Source organism: Cyprinus carpio, chromosome A4 (assembly GCF_018340385.1).
Source record: "Cyprinus carpio isolate SPL01 chromosome A4, ASM1834038v1, whole genome shotgun sequence".
NCBI lineage: Eukaryota > Metazoa > Chordata > Actinopteri > Cypriniformes > Cyprinidae > Cyprinus > Cyprinus carpio.
Window position 1 is genome coordinate 10,455,335 of NC_056575.1, and position 22,657 is coordinate 10,477,991.

At 35.9% G+C, this 22,657-nt stretch overlaps 1 protein-coding gene across 1 annotated transcript in view; it reads left to right on the top strand.

The window, feature by feature from the left end:
- The window catches only part of LOC109093744 (exocyst complex component 4), a 99,159-nt gene that overhangs the window by 28,923 nt on the left and 47,579 nt on the right, over nucleotides 1–22,657 (top strand). The window contains exon 11 of the mRNA XM_042740256.1: nucleotides 11,765–11,861. Coding sequence (XP_042596190.1) covers nucleotides 11,765–11,861 — 97 coding nt within the window. The remainder of the gene's footprint in view (nucleotides 1–11,764; nucleotides 11,862–22,657) is intronic.

A 22,657-nucleotide genomic window follows, 5' to 3' on the forward strand; every position in this document is an offset into this window, starting at 1 on the left:
GCCAAGGTTCGGTATGCACCCCCACAAAGTATCCGGACACCTAAACCACACCTAAAAATCTATGATTGAGAATTATTAGATATTGTTTTCTGTTTTATATATGATGGATCCAGTAGTAATAATGCAGTATGTCCTATATATATTCCTATGTATGTCCTTTGGCACATTCCTTGCATGTCTCTTCAGTCCCACAAACCTGCAAACTGAAAGAAGCAGAGATACAAGAATAAAGAAACAGAAAAGCTCATTGTGTGTTGGGCAGGGATTATCACAAAGCAGGGAGATTCTTCTTTTTCTCCAAAACATATACAAATTGAGTTTTTCTCCTCTACTGTAGGCTTACAGCGAGAGGATAAAGGGAAGGTCTTGTTTATGCATGACGCTGGTGTTCCTCAGAGAGAGAGAGAGAGAGAGTGAGAGAGGTGGATCACGGTGAGTGGCGGGGCTGTGGGTGGAGGAGAGCTGTTGTCTGTCGCTCTTATTTGTGAAGCACAATAGGGGTAGGAGAGGTGCAAATGGAAAAATCCCTCACCAGTGGAGTGAGGAGGTGAATATGGGGGTGTGTGTGTGAAAGTGTGTGTGTGTTTGTGTGAGTGAGTGAGCTCCGTCAGATTTCTCTACACTAACGAAAGTTGTTGTGTTTGTGGATGGTGTCAGAGTCTGTTTTTAGTAGAGTTTCCATCAAAAACTTTACAGGCACTTCCAGATAACTGGCTCTCTGTCACAAAAACAGCTGTTTCTATGAGACCTTTTAAACTTTTACAAGTCAGACTGCTGATTTAAGTTTCACACATCCTAACAGAGACACAATTCTGGATCAGCACTGGTACAAATAGGTGTTTCATAAAAATCTCTGCGCCTTGCAGAAACATTTTCTGAGTTGTTCAAATATGTCTAAGGTTAGCAAATCTTTTATCAATGTAGGATTTCATTTCTAATTGCATCTTTTCAATGAGTTCAAGAGTAACAAGGTTCTTTTTCGTTAATTCCATCAATAGTTGACTTGAGTTGACTTTGTAGATCCTGATATGCTGTTTTCAAACTCAAACCTGAAAAGAAATTTAACCATAAAATTCATATATCTAAATATAAAACATATAAAGCAATGAAAACTATAAATATATCTTTCCCACCTTAAAGAACAAAAAAAATTAACTTACATAAAAAAAATAACAAAAAATTCTCAATTTACTCATCCCCATGTCATCTACGATGTTCATGTCTTTCTTTCTTCAGTCGCAAAGAAATTAAGGTTTTTGAGGAAAACATTCCAGGATTTTTCTCTATATAGTAGACTTCAATGGGAACCAAGGGGTTGAAGGTCCAAATTTGTGAATTTGCGGATGTGCATCGCAGAGCTAGTGCAAGATGTGCATTTGTGATTAAAAAGTATATAAATGTTTATTTTTTTAAGAAAATGGCCGATCGTTTCGCTAGATAAGACCCTTATTCCTCAGCTCAATTTGCAAAGAACCAATATTTTGGCATCCAGTTTTTGTGCTTTTCTGTCATACAGTATGACTTCTCATATAGCTCATAATAAACATAAATGCTCTGTGACTATTGCGATGAAGGATTGTTGTAATACTGAATGTGACACGCAGATGCAAGGGACAGATGCTTTAACATTTGTAAGATAAACAGCTAAATAAATGAAATAAATAATGATAATCGCTCTAGTTATTATCACTCGTGTGCCAATGGTGGCACGTGTGTGCATTTACCCTATCTGAGTGCCAAATGATGATTTCAGACCAGACATAGCCTATTTGTTAAGCGACAATGACAGAAAATTCTAAGCGAAGAGGAAAATTGGATGTGAGTATTTAATAGGTCAAATGATTTAAAAGTACCCCAATTCAAACAAAAATGTAAGTGTTTTTGCAGTACTTTTTTTGCTGTTTTGCTTGCATCATGATCTGATCTCTGCCAGATATTGGTGGCCTTGAGCTTTCTGATTCTGTCTTTTGTTCTTTCTTTGTTTCATTCATTCTTTCGTGCTCTTTCTCTTTCCTCTTGACCTTTTATTTTTGTAGAAGTTGATTAGCCCCATATCCTCTGTATTCAGCATTGGCATTTCTTAGCATCTGTTTTAGAGCACCAAAGACAGTATGCAATCAGGCATTCCTACTGAGAGCCGCCGAGCGAGAGTGAAAAGATTAGAGAGACAGACAGACGCCACAGGGAGCATTGTTAGGTGTGATTGTTGAAGAGGGACTTCACTGTTTGACACACAATCAAAGCATGTTTGATGGACACTGACAAGAGGCATATGAAGGACAAGAAAAGGTCATAAGTTTTTCAAAATACAAAATCTAGATGAAACATACCTGAAAATACTTCAAAAGACAATGAGATTGATTGTTGTGATGGTTTTTGTTTATTTAGACATGCTTAAATGGATATTTCACCCAGTTTTACTCACTTTTCTTTCTTGGAACCCAAAATGAGAAGTTCTGAAGAATGGTAATGCTGCTCTTTTCTATGCAATGGTAGTGGATGGGGACCAGGGCTGGCAAGTTCCATAACAGTAAAAAAGCTCCATAAAGTATCATAAAAGTAGTTCATACAAATTGTAAGCTATATTCCAACTCCTTTTCAGCCATTTAATAGCTTTATGTGAAGAACATTATTCACTGATAATCATTTACGTTCATTATATAGAAAGGAGCAGCTTGGAAATTTTGTGTTTAATGGAGGAAACAAAGTCAGTCAAGATTCAAAAGACATGAGAATGCATACATTGTCATTTTTTATTTTTTGGCAGAGCTGTTCCTTTAAGAAAACTCTCTGAACATCACAAGGAGAAATAAGCAGCATTAGCTTGAGGAAATGGCATTGTTACTGTATGTGACAGACTGTTAGCATTGTGCCTGATCTTCTGTGTTGTGTGTGTGTGTATGCTGAGCCTGATGATCTGTGTGCTAAATGAGGCCTAATGGAACCCAAAGATTCAGAAGATATACATAACACTCCAGACGCCGCATGAGAGCGAAGCTCTTTAAATGGCTCTTTAAGCGAGATGGCTTTATGTGCCTGTGTGTGTCAGAGAATTGATAAAATATCATCTGTCGTGTATATGTTTCTGTGGCCACAACCTTGATCATTTCTTAAACAGCTGATTTATCTTAATGACTAGATAACCATGGCTGGAGTCTTTATAGCCACAGATGCTGAAACATCACGGATCTACCTGCATCTGAGGAAGAGAGACTGTGAAACAAGCGATAGAGAAATGAGCAATTAAATTACTCCATAATGCTGTTGCAGTTTTCCTTTTGTTCTTTCATTTGATTTATTCCCTTGGCTCCTCATCCGGCACTCCAAATTGAATCCAAACAAATAAGATCGGCAGCTTATGCCGGACCACCAGCTGTGGAGCGTTAGCAGAACACTCCAATACACACATCATGCCAGTGAGTGTTCAGTGCTAGTGTGTGTGCTAGAGCACTGTTTGAGCCTTTATGATGTCCTCAACTTATCTTGCTCTGTAGTTGGAGAGCTTGTTTCTCCATCCATCCATCCATCCATCCATCCATCCATCCATCCATCCATCATCCATCCATCCATCCATCCATCCATCCATCGTCCATCCATCCATCCATCCATCCATCCATCCATCCATCCATCCATCCATCCATCCATCCATCCATCCATCTGATGTCTCTGTCCATCCATCCATCCATCCATCCATCCATCCATCCATCCATCCATCCATCCATCGCCCTTCAAGATGTTTTCATATTAAGGATACATATATAAGTTATAAGGTAATATTGCAGTCGATTTTAGCCAAAATCTCACTGGGATCATATCATCCAATCTGTCAAGCAGAACTCATAATGTACTGAAAAAAACCCACCCATCTTTAGATACACGGGCAGTTTTGTTATGCTTCTGCTGGCTTTGAGTCACAGATCATAAAGTCAAATACTGAAATTCACTCTCAACCATGTCCCGTCACATTCACAGAGCGGAGCAGCAGTCAGCTGGTGTGCGGTCTAGTCGGATGCTTCATGTTCAATCTGTTTCCCAGTAATTTTATAGCAGAAGCTGATTAGGGTTGAAACAGCATTACGGCCAGTGATTGTGTTGTTTTTTCTTGGGGTGTGGGGGCGGCTGTGATGAGTGGAGTTCTGAGGTGGATCTCATCACGGACACATTATTGAATTACTGCAGTGGTGAGATGAGATTGGCCTGTGATTGGCTGAAATGGACTTGGAGGGTAATAACATATCAGTGGTGCTGTGGGTATTGGGGAGACAGTTTCTTGCTGTTGCTTTTCTGCTTTATGAAGTCAAACTTTTATGAGTCGATTTTATGAGACAGGAAGTAAGTAAATATTACTTTTTAAATATTTGGGTTGTAAAAAATGTGCTGTTTGAAGAATTTGAAGTTGAATGGTGAATAACAAGGTAAACTTTTTATTTGCATTTCTGAAGTTCTCTGGTTTGTCTTAAGAGGAGATTGTAGCTGTTATCATACGGAGCGAAGGCCAGACACATAATTACAGTCTTTGTCTGAGTGAGTGTGTTTGTCTGTGTTTCACAACCTGTGCTAATTTTAATCAAGGAGTCCGTCATCACCGTGGCTGTCACAGGCTTGTTTACCTTTCATTTGGGAACTGCGTGATTGAAGGAGAAGTGGTGGGTGGTGGGGGGGAAGAGAAGGAGAGAGGTGGAGAGGGAAAAAGGTGAAGGAGAGGACAGAGAACAAAGGTGGTGATGATGATAATGATGATGATGTCTGGATGAGTGGAACAGCCTTTTAAACACAATCACAATCACTTGGCTCTCTGATTCTAAATCAGTGGAGCTTGAGAGGGCAGCAGAGGCCCGTCTCAACTCTCATGTTCCTGTCCTCCAGTTACAATGAGACTCAACAGAGGTGGCCAATGGGGGAAAGAGATATATACAGAGAGAGCAATGGACAGACAACACAACCAGAAATGGCAAACCCCGGTGTTGGGTTATTTGCTGCATATTTCACACTGTTCACGCTTTATCCTGGGTTAATAATTATCTAGTTCAGGTTTTGAGGTTTAACACAGTTTTTTTTTTTTTTTTTTTTTATGTTTATGAGGTTAATTGATTATCTGATTTTACAAACCATTTTAATAATTGCCTGTCTATCTGCAGAAATGTCACCACCATGTAAATCTGCTATGGTTGTATCAAAAAACAAAAAAAAAAAAAAGCAAAAAACAAAACAAAGGTTACACTTTATTTTAAGGTGTCCTTGTTACAGTGTAATTATACATTTAATTAATGAGTAATATTAATTAATTACATGTACTTACTATATGGTTAGGGTTAGGATTTGGGTTTGGCTTAGGGTTACTTGCTTGTAATTATGCATAATTAATTGTTATTACAATAATAACATGTGTAACAAGGACACCTTAAAATAAAGTGTTACTGACATTAATTTAGCAGTGATGCATTAAATTAATCAAGAGTAACATTAAACACATTAAAAAAATTAAAATGCTGTTTTGAACTTTCTATTAATTGATGAATACTGAAAATAAGGTATGTTTTGTGTTTCCACAAAAATATTGAGCATCACAACTGTTATTATATTAGAATGTTTTTTGAAGGATCATGTGACCCTTCAGACTGGAGTAATGACTACTGAAAATTCAGCTTTACCATTAATAAATTACATTTTAAAATACATATAATAAATAGAAATCAGTTGTTTTAAATTGTAATAATATTTCGCAATCTTACTGTTTTACTGTATTTTTGATCATATAATGCATCCTACTAGAGTATATGTGGCTTCTTTCAAAAACATAAAACATCTGGTGGACTTTAAGCTTATGAATGGTAGTTTATCTCTTCTTCACTAAAATTAATATATTTGGTATTACTTTTCAACATTTTTGATAACTTTCTCCCCTAAAACACTGAAACTATACAACATGTGAATGTTTCTTAAATTAGTGTAATTAATAAGTATTGTTTAATCAGTTATTGGTCATCAGTTGCTAAACAATTCGCTGTTACATCCTAACATTGCATTGCAAAACACATTAATAAATTGGATTTGGTTGGTGCCAGAGTTGTTTCAAGGAGTGTGAAAAAGCTGAATTTATAGATCAGTTCAGTTGAAAGCAAAGATGTAACGAATATTTAGAACTGGCTGGATTAATTGTAAAAATGTAAAGAAAAAATATCTAATTTTCATATAATTCAGGCTGAATTCTAACCTGCATCTGCTGGATGTGTGCAACATCTTAACTTGTCTTAAGCACATGGACCAACCACTAGGCCATGAATCTGACAAAAAAATCATGTTGTTTTGCTCTAAGTGCAATGATTCAGAGCTTGTTAAAAATTTATGTATAAAAGCATCTTATCCGAAGCGAGGGGAATTACCCACCATGACACAATTAATAATTTATCCAGCTCTGTTTTCACAATTATGTATTCATACATTCATTTGTTTAATTGTCATCTCGGTGCCTTGTCAACACACTGAGCTAGTGGTCTCAGCTCTATCCTGGCCGGAAATATTGGAATATTGTCCCCTCAAATGAGTTTTAATAATAGAGGAGCCTCATCAGAAGCCAATCAGACATGAAGACATGGCAGAGGAATTATAACCAGGCCGACTGGGAAGTCATGAATTATTGAAAATTGGCCTGTTCTTTTTCAAGTTGGTGGTTTCTGCCTGACAGCGCTGATTGGCAACACATGCACACACCTGTCGATCTTCATTCTGTTTTGTAAGGAGAAACCTGGCAGCTGGTATGGTCTGTCTGAGGCAGCTCAACTGATAACTAACTAACCCATGGAGATCAACCCAGAGCAGTGTACAAACAGAGAACGGGCTGTGCCTTGTGTTTATGTGTATTTTCAAGTATGTGTTTATGTTGTTGAATGGACTTGCGCGATAAAAAAAGTATTTGGACACTTGAGCCAAACTTAAGTGAATGAGTGTCATTGCATTATTTAACAAAATATCAAAGCACTTTGCTATTATTTTAAAGGAAGATAGCACAAGCACACTTCTCAAGAAATGCATTAGGTTTTGTTATTATTGTTATTATGATTAATTATTATTAAATTTTTAAACATCAAGATTAAATAATAATAATAATAAATGTATTTTTTTGTTGTTGTTATAATAATAAAATACTAAGTTTGACAATAAAGGTACAAATCCAACAACATTAATCCAATAGTAATCAAACAGTGCATCTATTAAAAAAAATAGTAATAATAATAATAAAATATATTATTATTATTGCTGTTGTTGTTGTTGTTATTGTTGTAATAATAAAATACGAAGTTTGACAATAAACTTTCCAAATCCAAAAACACCAATCTAATAGTAATCAAACAGTGCATCGTTTAATAATAATAATAATAATAATAATAATAATAAATTCTAAAACAAATAAGTATTGTAAAACTATATATGCACTGTTCAAAATAATAATAATCTTAATTATTATTGTTGTTATTATTAGTTTAAACAATAGATACACTATACACAATATGCAAAAAAAATACAATTATGTAAAACTAATTATTTTAAAACAATATATGCACTGTTCAAAATTGATAACATAAAAATGGTATTTAACAACTATAAAAGTTCTTGTTGTTGTTATTATTATTACATTGTTTTATCTTAAAAAAATATATATACACTGTTTCAATTTGGTTTGAACTTGGGAAACTCTGAATACCTACATTCACAATAAAAATTACTTTGGTACTTGTAAGCAACTGAAAAACTGGCTAATAAAAACTAAGGAACTGGATTGTAGCTTAATTCATCTGCCGATGCCATTTGATTTGATATTTTGTGTATAATGCAGTGATATTCATACATGCCTCAATTTGACTAAAGAGTTCAAATACTTTGGAGCCACTGCATATTTGTCTTTGAATGTTTTCATGAGAGTATGAGTATTATATCAGTGTTGCACGTTAACTGAACTGCCACGGTATGTCATACTGCAGTGGGATTGATTTTGCTGTTGTCTACAGCGGACATACATAGCAGCTGGATCAGAGTCGATAGTTTGGTTTAAACAACCAGTGTGCCTCTAATGTTGACATTCACTGTAAATGAGTGATCACTAATCTGTTGCTGGTGTTTCTGTCACACACACACACTCTACAGCAGGTTTTTCAGCCTGATTGCATGACCTCTCACATTGACATGCATTTATTTCTTTCACATACACACACACACACACACACACACACACACACACACACACACACACACACACACACACACACACACACACACGCACGGATTGAGCCACTGGGACGGCTGGTGTCAGCAAAGACACTACATGTTTCTCGGCTGTGGATTTGGGCAGGAGAACATCTCAGATCAAACTATTTCTAATCAAACCCATGAAAGTGTAGCTAATGCAATTTCACTAAGTCACTGGCTGGCTTGATTACATGGGGGCTGACATGAGTGGGAGGTGTGTGTGCATGCGCAGTCACATACTTTTCACTCATCAAGACTGACTTACACAATATGTGCACTTTCTTGTAAGTCGCTTTGGTTAGAAAGCATCTGCCAAGAATAGAAATGTAAATTTGATGTGAAGGCACATACGCACCCTCATTTCAATCCTAGATTAGCAGCATTCACAAGGGGCCAGGCTATAACACCTCTAATACGCACTTGCACGATCTTATGCACACACAGATTATCAAAGGAAACAAACTTCAGCATAATAATAAATCGCCAACAAATGTGGAGGCACATTATAATAAACTAGACCAGCTTGTTGCCATTTGTTCACATTTATTTTTTGACTGGTAAAATATTGAAATAACATGTTCAAATGCTGTGAATGATTGTTTAGATTTAACATAGCAGATGTTGACCAGTTGCTTTTAAAATCAAAGTCTGTTGTGTTGACAACATTTTAATGTACCTTCATTAATATGCACTGGAAGGATAATGAATCAAGCCAGGCTGGTAACGGATGACATTTTATCCTCTGTCTTTGCCATTAAATGTAACTGCACAATCTGGAAGCGTAACTCTTTGACCTGCTGGCTAGCACAGCTTTTATTCATGTGTTTTTAATTAGTGGTCAACCGTTTGGGGTTTTTTAATGGCTCATACTGATATCTAGACTAGGGCGAGTTGGTATATGATACAATTTAATGATAACAAATGAAAGACCCAAAATTGTACAGTTTAAATGAGCATTGTTTTACACAATATTTACTGAAATTTAATTAAAAATATTTAAAAACACCAAGCAAAGTTTTTTTTTTTTAGCTGATGCAATCTTTTATTTTTTTAGCAATATTTTTATGAAACATTTTCTTTATTAATATTGTTATTATTATTATTATTATTATTACTACCACCACTAATACTACTAATAAAAAATATTTTTTTGTTTCTTATTTTCTCTATTTATTAATAATGATAATATTTATTATTATTATTATTATTATTATTATTATCATCATTATTATAATCTACTACTCCTAAATACTTTTATTAATATAATAGTATATTTTCTTAATAATTTCTTATTTTTCCATTGTTAATATTTGTTCTAATTAAATATAATAATAATAATAAAATTATTTATTTATTTATTTATTACAAATAATACTTTAATTTTTTATTTTATTAAAAGAATAACAGGCAATTTTACAGCTATATTGTAACTCTCACTATTTTCAGTTGATTTCTACCTATTTCCTATTTCCTACCTACCTAGTTGAACTTATGCCTTTTTTTCATACAGCTGTTTTTGTAACAGTTCTGTCCTCTGTCTCTCTCACTGTGTTTTTCTCTCCTCTCATCGCTTGTCTAGGTCAGAGTCAGCATTTGCGGTGGCAGCTGTGTTTTCTTGTTTTGCTGTTGTAATTGAGTCTTAATTGGATTAACGGGAGAGGGATTGGATATATTGAGAGAAAAAGAGAAACAGGAAGCAAAGGATGACAAAGATGAGTTCCCTTTCCAGAGCAACAACTTTGAAAAACAGTCAGAGCTCCAACCAGGAAGCTTTTAGAGAGGATAAAGAATCCTCTTGTCTTTATAATGAGAAAAAGGGGTGGAAATGAAATAAGAGAGAGGGAGGTTTTCATCAAAACCTGTTCGATGAAGAATCTCAGGAAGGTGGGAATGACAAGGACAGCAGCGGGAGGTGCGTTTGGATGCTGGACAGGTGTGCTGCAGGGTTTTTAGTGCAGTGAAAGGTGAACCCATTTCTCATTTGAAGCATGTCTTGTCTCTCTAAACAATGAACACAGGATGACTCTGATTCCAGCTTTGCGATTAAACCCACACCAGTGGGTCTGAGATCACAACGTTGGAGACAAATCATACAAGCACACTCTTTTGCTTCACTTGTAATTCCACAGCAGTCCAAATCCATCACACACATGCTTTATGTGTGTCTGGCTTTAATATTTGTGTTTCTGGGCCTGGACTCATTTCCCATCCCTTGGGCAAGAAATCTCATGTAACAACTGACTGATAAAAGCAATTAAAGTGATTCTCCACTGAGGACTTGTGTGTGTGTTGTGCACATAAGTGTCTCAGATGTGTGTGTGTTTCCTGCCTGGTGTTTGTCAGGATAGCAGTGCCCAGGCGTAGTGCTACGTAGTTACAGCAGTCTCTCCAGTGGCAGTCTCAAAGGGCTGTGAAATTTTAATGAATAACATTGTCACGGTGCGAGAGAAATGCCAGTGGGCTGACGCCTTGGCACTTCTGTTCACCGACCCATGAGGCCACGCACACACCTTCTGTCCACCCGGGAATGTTCTTATTGATGGCAGACTTGATTCTCTTGCTGTCAATTATATTGATTACTTGTGGATGAGTGGAGCTAATAAGGATTGGAGCTCACTTCATTTTTTTGGGCCCTGCCTCATCATGAGAGAGTTACACAGCCATGATTTTCTTATTAACCCTGTTAGCGCAGGACTACGCACATACACAAAGGGGCAAATGGGAGAGAGAGGAGGGGGGAGTCTTGTATCTCTCTATATGGCTTGTTGTAGATTGCAATGATTTGACAAAATTAAACTTTTCTGATGGTTGACCACAATATTTACATTTTTGTTTTGCTTTGGTTTTTGTTTGTTTTTGCTGTTTTGATTTGCTTTGCTTTGCTTTTGCTTTTATTTTGTGCTTTGCTTTTGCTTTTTGTTTTCAGATTTTTGTTTTACTTTTTTGTCATTTGCTGTTTGGCTTTTTTTCTTTTTGTTTTGTGCTTTGTTTTTTTGTTTAGTTTAGTTTTTTGTTCTTAGTTTTTTTTTGTGCATTGCTTTTGCTTTTTGGCTTTTTTTTGTGCTTAATTTTTTGTTTTGTTAAATTTTTTTTCTTTGCTTTGCTATGCTTTAGCAGTCCGATATTTTTGTGTAATGACCACTAAACTATATATTATCATAGGACACCATAAGTGTGCCGTACTCATGTTTCTCTTTTTATATGTGAAAAAATTATTGCATTTGTCTGCACTGTTTTACTTTTTCATATGCCATACAGACTCCATACAGACTCCACTGTGATGTGTTTCACTTTATCTTTTAGCTTTTTTTGCCTGAACACTGTTTCAAAGGCACAGTTTCAACTTTAATGAAGTTTAATTTCTAAAAATGTTTCTCAAAACACTTGCATTCTGTTGTATTCTGTCACTCTGTGTAGCAGAACGCAAGAGCGCATCCCATGTAAAGGGTCCATATAAAAACAGTATTTTGTAAGAAAATCTGTTTAATCGGTTTTTTTTTTCCTGTGTCTTTCTACCCAGGTGGAGCTGATGATAACCTGATTGAGGGAGGAGAGACTAAGTTCCTGTGTAAACCAGGAGCCAGAAACATTACGGTCATCTTTCAGCCATTGCTTAGGTAGGTCCTGTTCACAAATACTCGTCAGCCAAACATGCTTTATAAAGCTGCATTTCAGCAAGCTGTTTAAACTCTCCCATGCTTCATCTGTCTCCTCGGCCATGGCATGTGATCTTTTTTTCCCCCTTTCTTTTCATATTTTTCATGGCCAGCAACCATTACCGCGTCGTTTCCGAGCCCCTACTATTGATTTTGATTTGTTCTGACGGTATCAATTGGAGTGTTCCGTTTAGAACCGCTCTGCTTTCAATTTTCCTTTCAATCTCCTAATCTATTGGATCATCGGTCCAGCCCACTAATGCCCTGTCATATTACGGCTCTAATACAGAGGCATATCCCAAGCATGGTCGCCCTGCCCATAATGTGACCTGACTTCCCGATACTCCTATTGCTCGCAATAACATCCGTGCCACAGTGCATCGATTTTCCCTGTTTTTTTTTGTTTTGTTTTTTTTCCAGACATGGTCACTGTCACTCTCAGATGGCTTGATGCTATTTTGTCCTGGATGTAACACCTTTCTCAAATGCTCTTTTAAAAGACCTGTTGGTGTTAATGCAAGGTGTGGATGTACAGCTTGCATTTCTATACCACATATGAATAGAAAGCAGATTTTCTGTCAAATTATATTATTCTAGACATTTCAACCCATGGCAAGTCAAGCAACACTATTATAGTAGCATTTCAACCTTTAACCCTAATTAGTATTTAAACCTATATTAATAATAAGCTTAAGAATGTGACTTGAACAAAAATGGTGTTGTTTAGGAGAGATGTGTGGATGTGTTTCTTAGTGTTTAAATGCATTATTATAAAGATATTCTATCCATGTCTAGTGATTTCATGATGGGCTTTTGTGACTTTTGGCTATGCGGTCAACTAGCAACTGCATAGAATTGGGGCAGTGAGTTTTGCACAGGTATCAATCACATATTCTTGAGAAAAATGAATTGCTAGCTCAGGTTTAGCTCTGATCTTCATTGTTAATCTGAGCACAAAAGCATCTAATTTGTCAGTTTTGTCATAATGGTACCAAATCGCTGCTTGTTGTCTTTTCAGCTCGTCTGCTTCTCAGGTCTGTCCTCATTATTTTACGTATCAGTCACCACAATGGTGATAAACTTATGTTGAGCTTACCAAACATTCCTAGCAACATGTGCATAATATCCCCATTTAGTCCATTACAAAACTTATATTTTCAGGATATGAATGCATCAACTCTGTTGCTAACAATCATTTGGGGAAAATGCATCTTTTTTCCTCCTGCTATTATTCCTCCACCACCAATAATACAGAAAATATTACACAGTACGCCTACAATGAGGAGGAGGCACCTGCTGCACACTGATGTATTCTAGCCGTGTTCATTAATCTGAATGAGCTGCTCTCAGTGGTCATGTGAGCAGGGCGACAGCAGCAGGGGATGGGCAGAGGGCGTGTCAGACAGCTGTCCGTCTGAGATGAATGGCAGGCGGATCATCGCTCCGACAGTATGGACAGCTCATCTGGTCCCTGCTGAGGTGACGGACCGAACAAATGAATGCATGAATAAACGAGTGACTGCTCTCCACCTTTCGCCTGCCGCCACATAATGGCTGCTATCAGTCATAGTCGTCTGTGAGGAGCCTGATGTGTGGCCGCCCGTCCTTGGCTGTATTCGGTGTGCTTAATGCTTTGCTGCACTGATACACATTCAAACCTATGAGGACTGTCATTTCTGGAGAACGATCCATCTTTGCTTTTGGATGTAGTTTGAAACAGTTTTTTGTTTGTCTGTATATCGCATGTGATTAATCAGTTATTGTCAGAATCATATTTTTTAGCTTTTGATTTATTTTAGTCTAAAAGTTATTTTATTATTCCATTTCAGCAAAATTATATTTCATTAAGTTTACTCTAAAATTACATGTTTTGGTTGATGGAAATAGCATTTTAATTTGCAATATGTACAGTGGGGAAGATTTGGACTATAACAGGAAAACAGACTAGACTTATCATAGGCTTATGATACATATTTTGCACTCTTATTTTTTCTCATCATAATTTCTAAAGCAGTGTTTAAGACAGAGGTATTATTAACTAAAACCAAAAAGGAAGCTAAAATTAAAACCATAAAAAATTGTTACTTGAAATTAAATAAATGTCAACTGAAATTAAATAAAATATGTTGCCAAGGAAACATTTCTCATTTTAATTCAGTTTAACTTTATGTACTACACAATAAAATTATTAAAACTTGAACTAAAATGAAAATGGAAACTAAAAAACTATTCAGAATATGTGTAAAATGTGAAAAAATATATTGTAAGCATATTTTGCACACCAAACATTTTAACCTTTTTATAAATTTTTGAAAAATTCTGTCATTTTCCAACATAATTTCTTCAGCGGTTTTTAAAAGACCAAACTTTTAATGTTTTTATAATTTTTTTAAAAAATGTATAAACATTCTAAATATATTATAAACATTAAACAGTATTTTAAGCATAGGCTATTTTTATAAAGTTTTGTCATACTGTAAGTGTTTAAAATTGTGTAATGATAATTTAATGATGAGTCATCAATAATGAACAACATTTAATATTCACATTCATTGTGTCAAAGTCAGCAGACAGAGAAATATGTCAAATCGAGAAAAAAACTAAAAAATAATAAATATATATAATATATATATATATTCAATATATTTATATCATATATATATATATATATATATATATAATATATATATATATATATATATATATATATATATATATATATATGAAATATATATCACGAATAGACATCAAAGGAAAAAGTAGCTTTTGTTGCCAGAAAGCTGTAGTTACAGGGGCTAACTGGACCATGCTAACCAGCCAAATCTTGACCCCTTTATTAAACTCTACGGACCAATCGAAGACGAACTGTACTCCTGATGCAGGAGTTTGTTTTATTAGTGACCGAGAAGAACCTAAACTTATGCCGAGATCAATACCAGGCTCTTAATGTTACTGCCAATCAATTCACCAAGCAATTTGTGATCGATAGTCTCTGTGGAAGAGGCTGACATTGAAGATCTCAGAGGTGTGGACTTGATGCTTTTTTTGATTGATGCTGGGCAGGAGCAGTCCGAGGAGGTCGATAATCCCTTTGGGGAGCTTCACACGTCTCCAGACCCGCTCACTGTATGTTAATATATGGGCTCCGCTTGCACTGTACAGCGAAAGTGCGAAAACACTTTGCCGAGTATCAAATCTCTCCTGATAGATCAATACTGTTGCTCCATAAAGCCCGCTTGTGTACGTGTCTGTGTGTGTTTGTGTATGTTTCTGTTGCTTTCAACTACTTGAATCAGTTTGAAAGTACTTGCAGTGTTTCATGTTAGTCTGTTAGCTGGTGTGTTTTTCAGTGACTGTCTGCCTCACTCCCTCATACGTGGGATTTTATGTTTATTTGTGTGTTTGGCTATGCATGTAAATTGGAGACATGCTTACTACAGCGAAAGGGGAGACAGAACAGGTAGGAGGTAATTTAGTTTGACTTGTGGGGCCTCACACTGACATTTGAGTGATATTTAAACCCTCCTGCCCTGACTGAGGTTGGCATTTTGAAAAGGGGGCACTCTCGGCTTGCCATAATCTCTCCCCTTGTATGCATCCACACTCAGAGGTGATTAGGCCTGGCAGGGCCCGGAGTCTGTTAGATCACACCCCGGCCAGAGAGCAGATGTTAGGGTCGCCGGGCTGGGGTGGGCGGAAGGAGCCTGAACGAGGTATTGGTAGTTGAAATGAAAGCGACATTTGAGAAGTTAAGAAAAACATTGATTGTTAGTTTGATGTGTGTTTGTGTGTCAACATGAGTTGGCATTTGAAACCGATATTTGATATTTTAATAGTGTGACATAAAGCGAATATTCATGAATATTCAAATCTATCATTTAAATAAAATTTAAATATACACTATTGTTCAAAAGTTGAAATGTTTTTGATTAAAGTCTTTTATGCTCACCAAGGCTTCATTTAATCAAAATACAGTAAAAAGCAGATTTATTGTGAAATATTTTTACAATTTAAAGAACAGGTTTATTTTATTTCCAGTCTTCAGTGTCACTTGATCCTTCAGATATATTAATATGTTGATTTGGTGCTTCAAAAGTTCAGAATGACAATTTATTTGAAATTTTATAAAATATTTTGTATTGATGTAAAAGTCTTCACTGTCACATTTAATGCATCCTTGCTAAATAAAAGTGTAAAAAGAATTATTACCAAACACAAACAATAATTTTTTTTTTTTTGAAGAAAACTTTACACAAACCATATAACAGCTTTATCAGTGTAAAAATTATGTTTGTATGTAGTATGTCTTTTCTTCCTCTGCCCTGTATTTCTCTCAGTTTTTGCTCTCAGTTTAACAGTTTATCAGTTTCACACTTAGATACAATTGTAGGTATTTTTTCCCTGTTGTAGCATCTTTTTCCCCCCATCCCCTCTTTTTGATCTCTCTCTTGCTCTCTTTTACACAAGGTATCAATTTCTTCAAAGGGATGGGAAAATGCACTTCTGCAGATCACAGAGGAGGCTATTTGAGAAGTGTCAAAACTTTTAGAGTTATTGATGGCTGAGCCCAATTTCATGGACAATTTTGTACTTTTTTTCCACTGGTGGCGTAGCGTTAAACACATTCTCTCCATTATTGTACCAGTTTGACTGTTTGTGACCACAGATAAAACACAATGCTGCTTTTCTATACGTTTTACAATAGTCTAAAATATACTTATAATCCAGGTAGCTGTCCCTCCTAAAAAAAATAGGAGAAGACCTGAAGCAGGAAGTTTAAAAATGTGAGTTACAGTGATGTGATTGGACAATGTCAAAACATCGCCCTTGATGTCTATTTTCTTATGTTGGGAGAAGATGGTGGTAGTTCATCATAAGTTGACAGTGTAATCTCATGACTGATTCTTGTGTGGAAGCTACAATTGTGTGTAGAACCTAAATCCACTTTTATACGGTTATTTTAGTTGTTTATACACAGCCAAAATACACTTTCTTACTTCCTTTTTGTTTTGTCATCAAGTAAAAATATCGAAATATTCTTTAAACAAAATCGTTTTAGCCCAGATGGAAGGAGCATGCGCCAGCCAAGCAACTACCGTTGAAGTGAATGGAAACACTATCTGTATATTTTTCCAGGTATTCATCCTTTCATTCATCTACTCTTTCATCCATCCAGTCACGTCAGGGCATTATCTGGACATGTCTTGCCCTGCACAAGATATGAAGACTGCCATGATGATGGGACAGTGCAGAAATAAAGAGCCACGACAAGAGAAGGACTTTCTTGATCATCTACTGTCAGCACATTTTAGGACCAAGTGTCAGTAAAGGATCTCTGTGAAAGTTTTAGGATATCTGCTGCTAATATGATAAGCACACCCTAGAGCCTAATAAGGCTTCATCACTGTCATCCGATTGGCTCGTGATGACGGAAAGCTTTCCGCCTGTGAAAGTGTGCAAATGACGTATCATATTTTCACATTGTTAAACATCTTTTTAAAAGTCACTATCACCTTACAAAGAACTTGTCAGTTGTGTGTAGGAGGCTAGCTTTCCGTGGACCATCTGGCAGACATTTCCTGGAGAGAAAGTCAAACTTTAGTGTTATATAAACAAACTTATACTTAATAATATCTTAATAGATCTCCATTTAGCAGTTAATATTTATTGTTCAATTATTATTGTTTAGCCATCTTTATTTTTCTTTCCCAAACTGGCAATTTCCTTTCTTGTTTTAAGCATAAATATAACATAATTCAGAATTTTTACAATGTAACTTTTTACAAATAAACTTTGCAAGACAATTTGCATAAAATAATGCAAATTGTGAATTAAATTAAATTAAATGTTTAAATAAAATAAAATTAACATTTTAAATTTAAATAAAATTGTATTAAATTTTTCTTACCACATTCGCCATTTCCTTTTTCCTTTTAAGCATAAATATAATTTAGAACGTTTGAACTGAAACAACAAATGTAACTTAACAAATAGCAAGATACGAATAAAATATTGCAAATTGTAAAGTAAATTAAATTGAATGGTTAAATTCTTATTTATTTATTTATTTAGTCATCTTTTTATTTATTTTTCTTACCTCATTGCCAATTTCTTTTCTCTTTTTAAGCATAAATAAAACACATTTTAAAACTAAAATATAACTTTATTATTATTTTTTTTTTATTGAATCTTGAGTATTCATTCAGTTCCCACAGGCCTCAGTGCCATCGTGTTTGTCTGTATCAGTCAAAAGCAGTATCATTTTACCACATGTAGCGTGACTGGTTATGTCATAACTGGTTATGTTGTGGCTTCTCATTCAGGTGTAGAGTCTAAATGCTGTATTGATGTATCTGAACTGACAGAAGACACTGAACACCAGCATCACTTGCAATTATCAATGAGCTCTGATTGGAGAGGGTTTGTTTAGCTGGCTTTCTGGCCCAATTGGGGCTTTTGTCAGGCTATAATAATCTGTTGGTTGCTTTCGTTGTGCAACGAGCATTTTTCACACAGATGTCTTTCTGCTCCCCCTCTCTCTGTCGCTTTTCCTTCCCTCTGTGTTGACAGAGATTAGGGGAGAGCCATCGATCCAGCGTTAGTATGTGCAACTTGCAGTGTCTCCGGCTGATTTGGTGTCCTCTTACAACGGAAAGGACAAACAGTACCCGCACATTTACTTCAGACAGACCACCACAGCTGAAAGTTTCAAAATAAGAGCTAGAACTGTTTTAGGGTTACTTTCCAGGTATTAAGAACCCTATTAAAATCTCTTCATTAGTTGCTGGTTTTGCTTGGGGGCTCTTGCACCTGGCTAGATCATACTGAGCTTTAAAGTCGACATGAAATCAAAATTAATTGCATGTAAATCCTCATATTTTTTTCCTTCATTTTTATCAGTTAAAATATCTAAAATAAAGCAATAAATAAATAAATAATAAAAAAACTATAATAAATGTAGTCAATTTTAAGTATTGTGTAATTTAAGTAATATTTATTTATTCATTATTTTTTGCTTATTTTAAAATTCTTTATTTTCTTTCATTCTTTACAAATTTTTGATCTTTTTTTTTAGAAAGCAAGTTAAAAAGACGACTTAAAAACTCATTAGGAATTATTTTTTGCAGTGTGGACTTATTGTGAAAAATACATGTCCAAAAAGGCCAAAGAAAAATATTTGTCTTCATAATCTTTCATCAAAATGTAATTACTTCCTTCGCCTCTGAAACGACTTTCTTTTCATCAAGCCCTCTTTGTTTTTCAGCTTTTTTCCTTCAAATAAATGTCATGTAGGGGACACTTTTTACAATCTAATCAATTCCCAATGGATAAAACCAAGTCCCTTAATACTGTTTTCTTATTAAATATCCATTTTTTTCTCTGAAATACTTTAGATTATTGAAGTAAAATGGGTTGCGAACACCTTTTCACCCAGCTTTACATGTTATATTTAAACCCTTGTCCTAATTTGATGACAAACAAGTGTATGCCTCGCATTCTTACTTCAGCACCCTGTCCTTTTGTTCAAATCCAGCCTACATTAGAATTCAGTGTGAGCATCACAGTCGGCGTGCCAGTCTTAAGAGTATCCGCAGCTGCGCCTTTCCTTCGTCTTTTTGTAATCTTTTCTCATATATCCAGGGATTTTCTTGAGTAAATAACCCCTCTCATATGTGCCCAAACACTATGAGCCATAGATGTGAATATTGCACTGCATTATACATCAGAGAGAAACAGAACAGTGAAGAGGAAGAGGGTGTTTTTTTCCAAGGTAAAGGTTAGAAAACAGGCAGAGGTAGCAGCACAGCTATTTGTATTGCGTGGCAGTGACGGACATCCACGCTTTTATGAAGGGAGGGGGAGATTGCTGCTGTGCTCTTGTTTCTCTCATCTATGGTATGGCTTTATCTTGCAGATGCCCTTTATCTCTTTCTCCTCTCTGCTGGGCTCCATACATAAGTAAATACTAAAGAGCTGAGTATCGAACAAAAGAGTCGCCGTGAAAAAGTGCCACTTCAGCAAGTTGCCTCTGTGTCTCACTAACTTTGGAATTTAATAAAGCCACACGTCTGCCTGAGATTGTGGTGGAGATTTGACGGACCAGTGGGGGTCTAAGCCTTGTCTTTTCCCATAGAAAACTTTTTAAAGTTTAACTTTTTGAGTTAAACGTCATTGTATATTCCCATTGCTGACAATTAATGAGAGTAATGCTGAGTAAATTTGCATATTCTGTCACACCCACCCAAAGCATAAACACATACCCAGCCTCTCAAATAAAAAATCCAAAATCATAAATTGAAATTTAATTTTTTTAATAAAAGAAATTGGAAATCTGATTGGAGAAGAAAGGTTTGTACAAAAACTGCCACTTGCAGAAGTAAATATGCAACATTAAAAGATCATGTGACAAAAGTAGCATACTACTCTTAGAAACAATGTATATTGTTTTATATACAGTAATTTTTAAAATTTTTTAAAAAACTATGCAGTAGGCAGTGTACAGTATATACTGCATGTATGCAGTAATCAGTAAGCAATAGAGCACTTCTTACTGGTTTCCTGGCTAGTATGAACACTATCAACAAAAGCTGAACATTTCAAAGTTGCAGTTGCAGTTACTGAAGTCACCCCTGTTATCACACTCTACAATGTGAGCGCTGACTCACTCACAATGCCCAGTGTTACAAAAAAGATGATTTCAAACAGGAAACTGCTAGAATAGCCCATTCTGTTGCTAAGCGGTAGCCAGGGAAGGTGTGGATAGGCAGTGAGAGAGCCGTTGTCAAGGTGAGTGTCTGGAGTCCTAACAGGAATGAATGGATAGCTGGAATAGAAATGTAAGGACGGTAGCATACAAACATACAATAGGATTCAAAAAAATCATATAGACTACTACTAACAATGCTGCTTTTTAAAACATTTTAAATTCAAAAAAAATTTTAAAAAAAAAAATTAATAAATTAAAAGTTTCAATTGAAATTGTGAAAAGAATTGTGTAGAATTTTTTGTTTTTGTTTTATTTGTGTGTGTGTTTTTGTTAGCTTTTTTGTTGTTTTACTTAAAAATAAATAAATCCAGGCCAGCTTTAAATTCATAAAACTCCTGATTTGCAATGTGTTCTTAGACTTCTGGGTGTGTATATATATTTAGTGCTATATATACACACATACTTTTGTCTGCCTTTTGCTCACAGAGTTGGGATGAAACCCCCAAATCCTTACTTCATCAGTCAACAGTCCACCAGTTGTCATATGCACACACGCGGACCGAAAAGAATAAGGACCAGTGTCATGAAGATCTTAGGCAGCTCATGAATCCTCGCATGAGTGTTATTAAAGATTAATGCTGCCCAGTGGCCGCTCTAATGCAGTGATAGTCATCACTGTGGCCCGGAATAGCCTCGGCTAGCTGCACACACCTGGCCATGCATTAAACATGCCTCTTCTCTCTCTCGGTCTCTCTCAGGCCCGGGCACTCTGATACAGTAATGACCAAAGCGTATCATATAAGCACAGTGCCTATACCCCTACTGCTACTAATGACCTTTGACCCCAGCAGGACACTGCTATCCCTCCTGTTGTCAAACAAAACTACAGTCAGTGTGCTGCTGGACAGCTCCCCATTAATAATGGCGCTCACTGTTGTGGTCAGTCAGACACAATAACTTCTCCCTATAATAACGAAACCGGTTTCTCTCACCTCTGTGCATTTGATTTCAGCCTCCAGTGGCTGGACTGTGCTCCAGCTGGGAACTTTATGAATTATAGAGGATGGCTCGGAGTGGATTTGCAAGATCTGTGGCAGGGTGGAATGTCACTCTCACCTTGTTTTCTCTGTGGTGTTCGCCTGTGACCTTTGACCTTGACTTCTCTGTGGTTTGGCCAAGTTGAAGTGCAGAGGTGGCCCAGTTCTCACAGGATTATGGAATCCTTGAATTTTTAATCATTTTCCCACCCATTTTCTGACCTTTTTGCTCCTTTTTGTTGCTTTCTGCCTTTTGATTACAGCTGTTGTCATTTCCCCCCTCTTGTTTTGACTACGAATTTGTGTTTTGTATCAATTTAGAGGTAGGTAGTGGCACAGATGTATTTGTGAGTTTCAGGCAAACATGCTCTCTTCTTTAATAAATGGTCTAGTTGGGTTTAGCTAAATAAATAATTGTGCCATGAGTGGTTTCGGGCCTTTTTGCATTGATTTTACTCTTTGAAGCTAATTGATAGGCTTTATTTAATTTCTCGAGCTTTTATGTAACCAAGGCTTTCTCATTTGCTCCCATTTTAGAGATCAACAACCTGATTTAAGCATTATGAAGTGAGAAAAAGTGTTGTATTTGGGACAGTTATCAATCTATAACTTTGGGGTTGAATCTATTGTGGGTATGTAATAAAAACAAAATTATTTAATATTTAATAATAATAATTAATATCTATTTATATTACATTACATTACATTATATTATTCACCCAAGATTAGCTCAACTGTTTTTGTCTATATAACGTTTTTTTTGTTTTTTTTTGTGAACTATCCCTTTAGTGTCCAGTGTTATAATTTCAACATACCAGCACACTGAAAAGGCTGACTAAGACCATATATAAATGTATTAGTCATTAACATAGTGCTTTTGAAGAGCTGTATAGGATGGTAATTCACTGACTTGTTTGTGTGCATGTATGCTCCGGGTTTTTGAGGTCAGATGGATGTGGGTGTCTAGTTAGCCGTATGGTCTACACCTTTCATCTTAACACCTCAATGTGTGC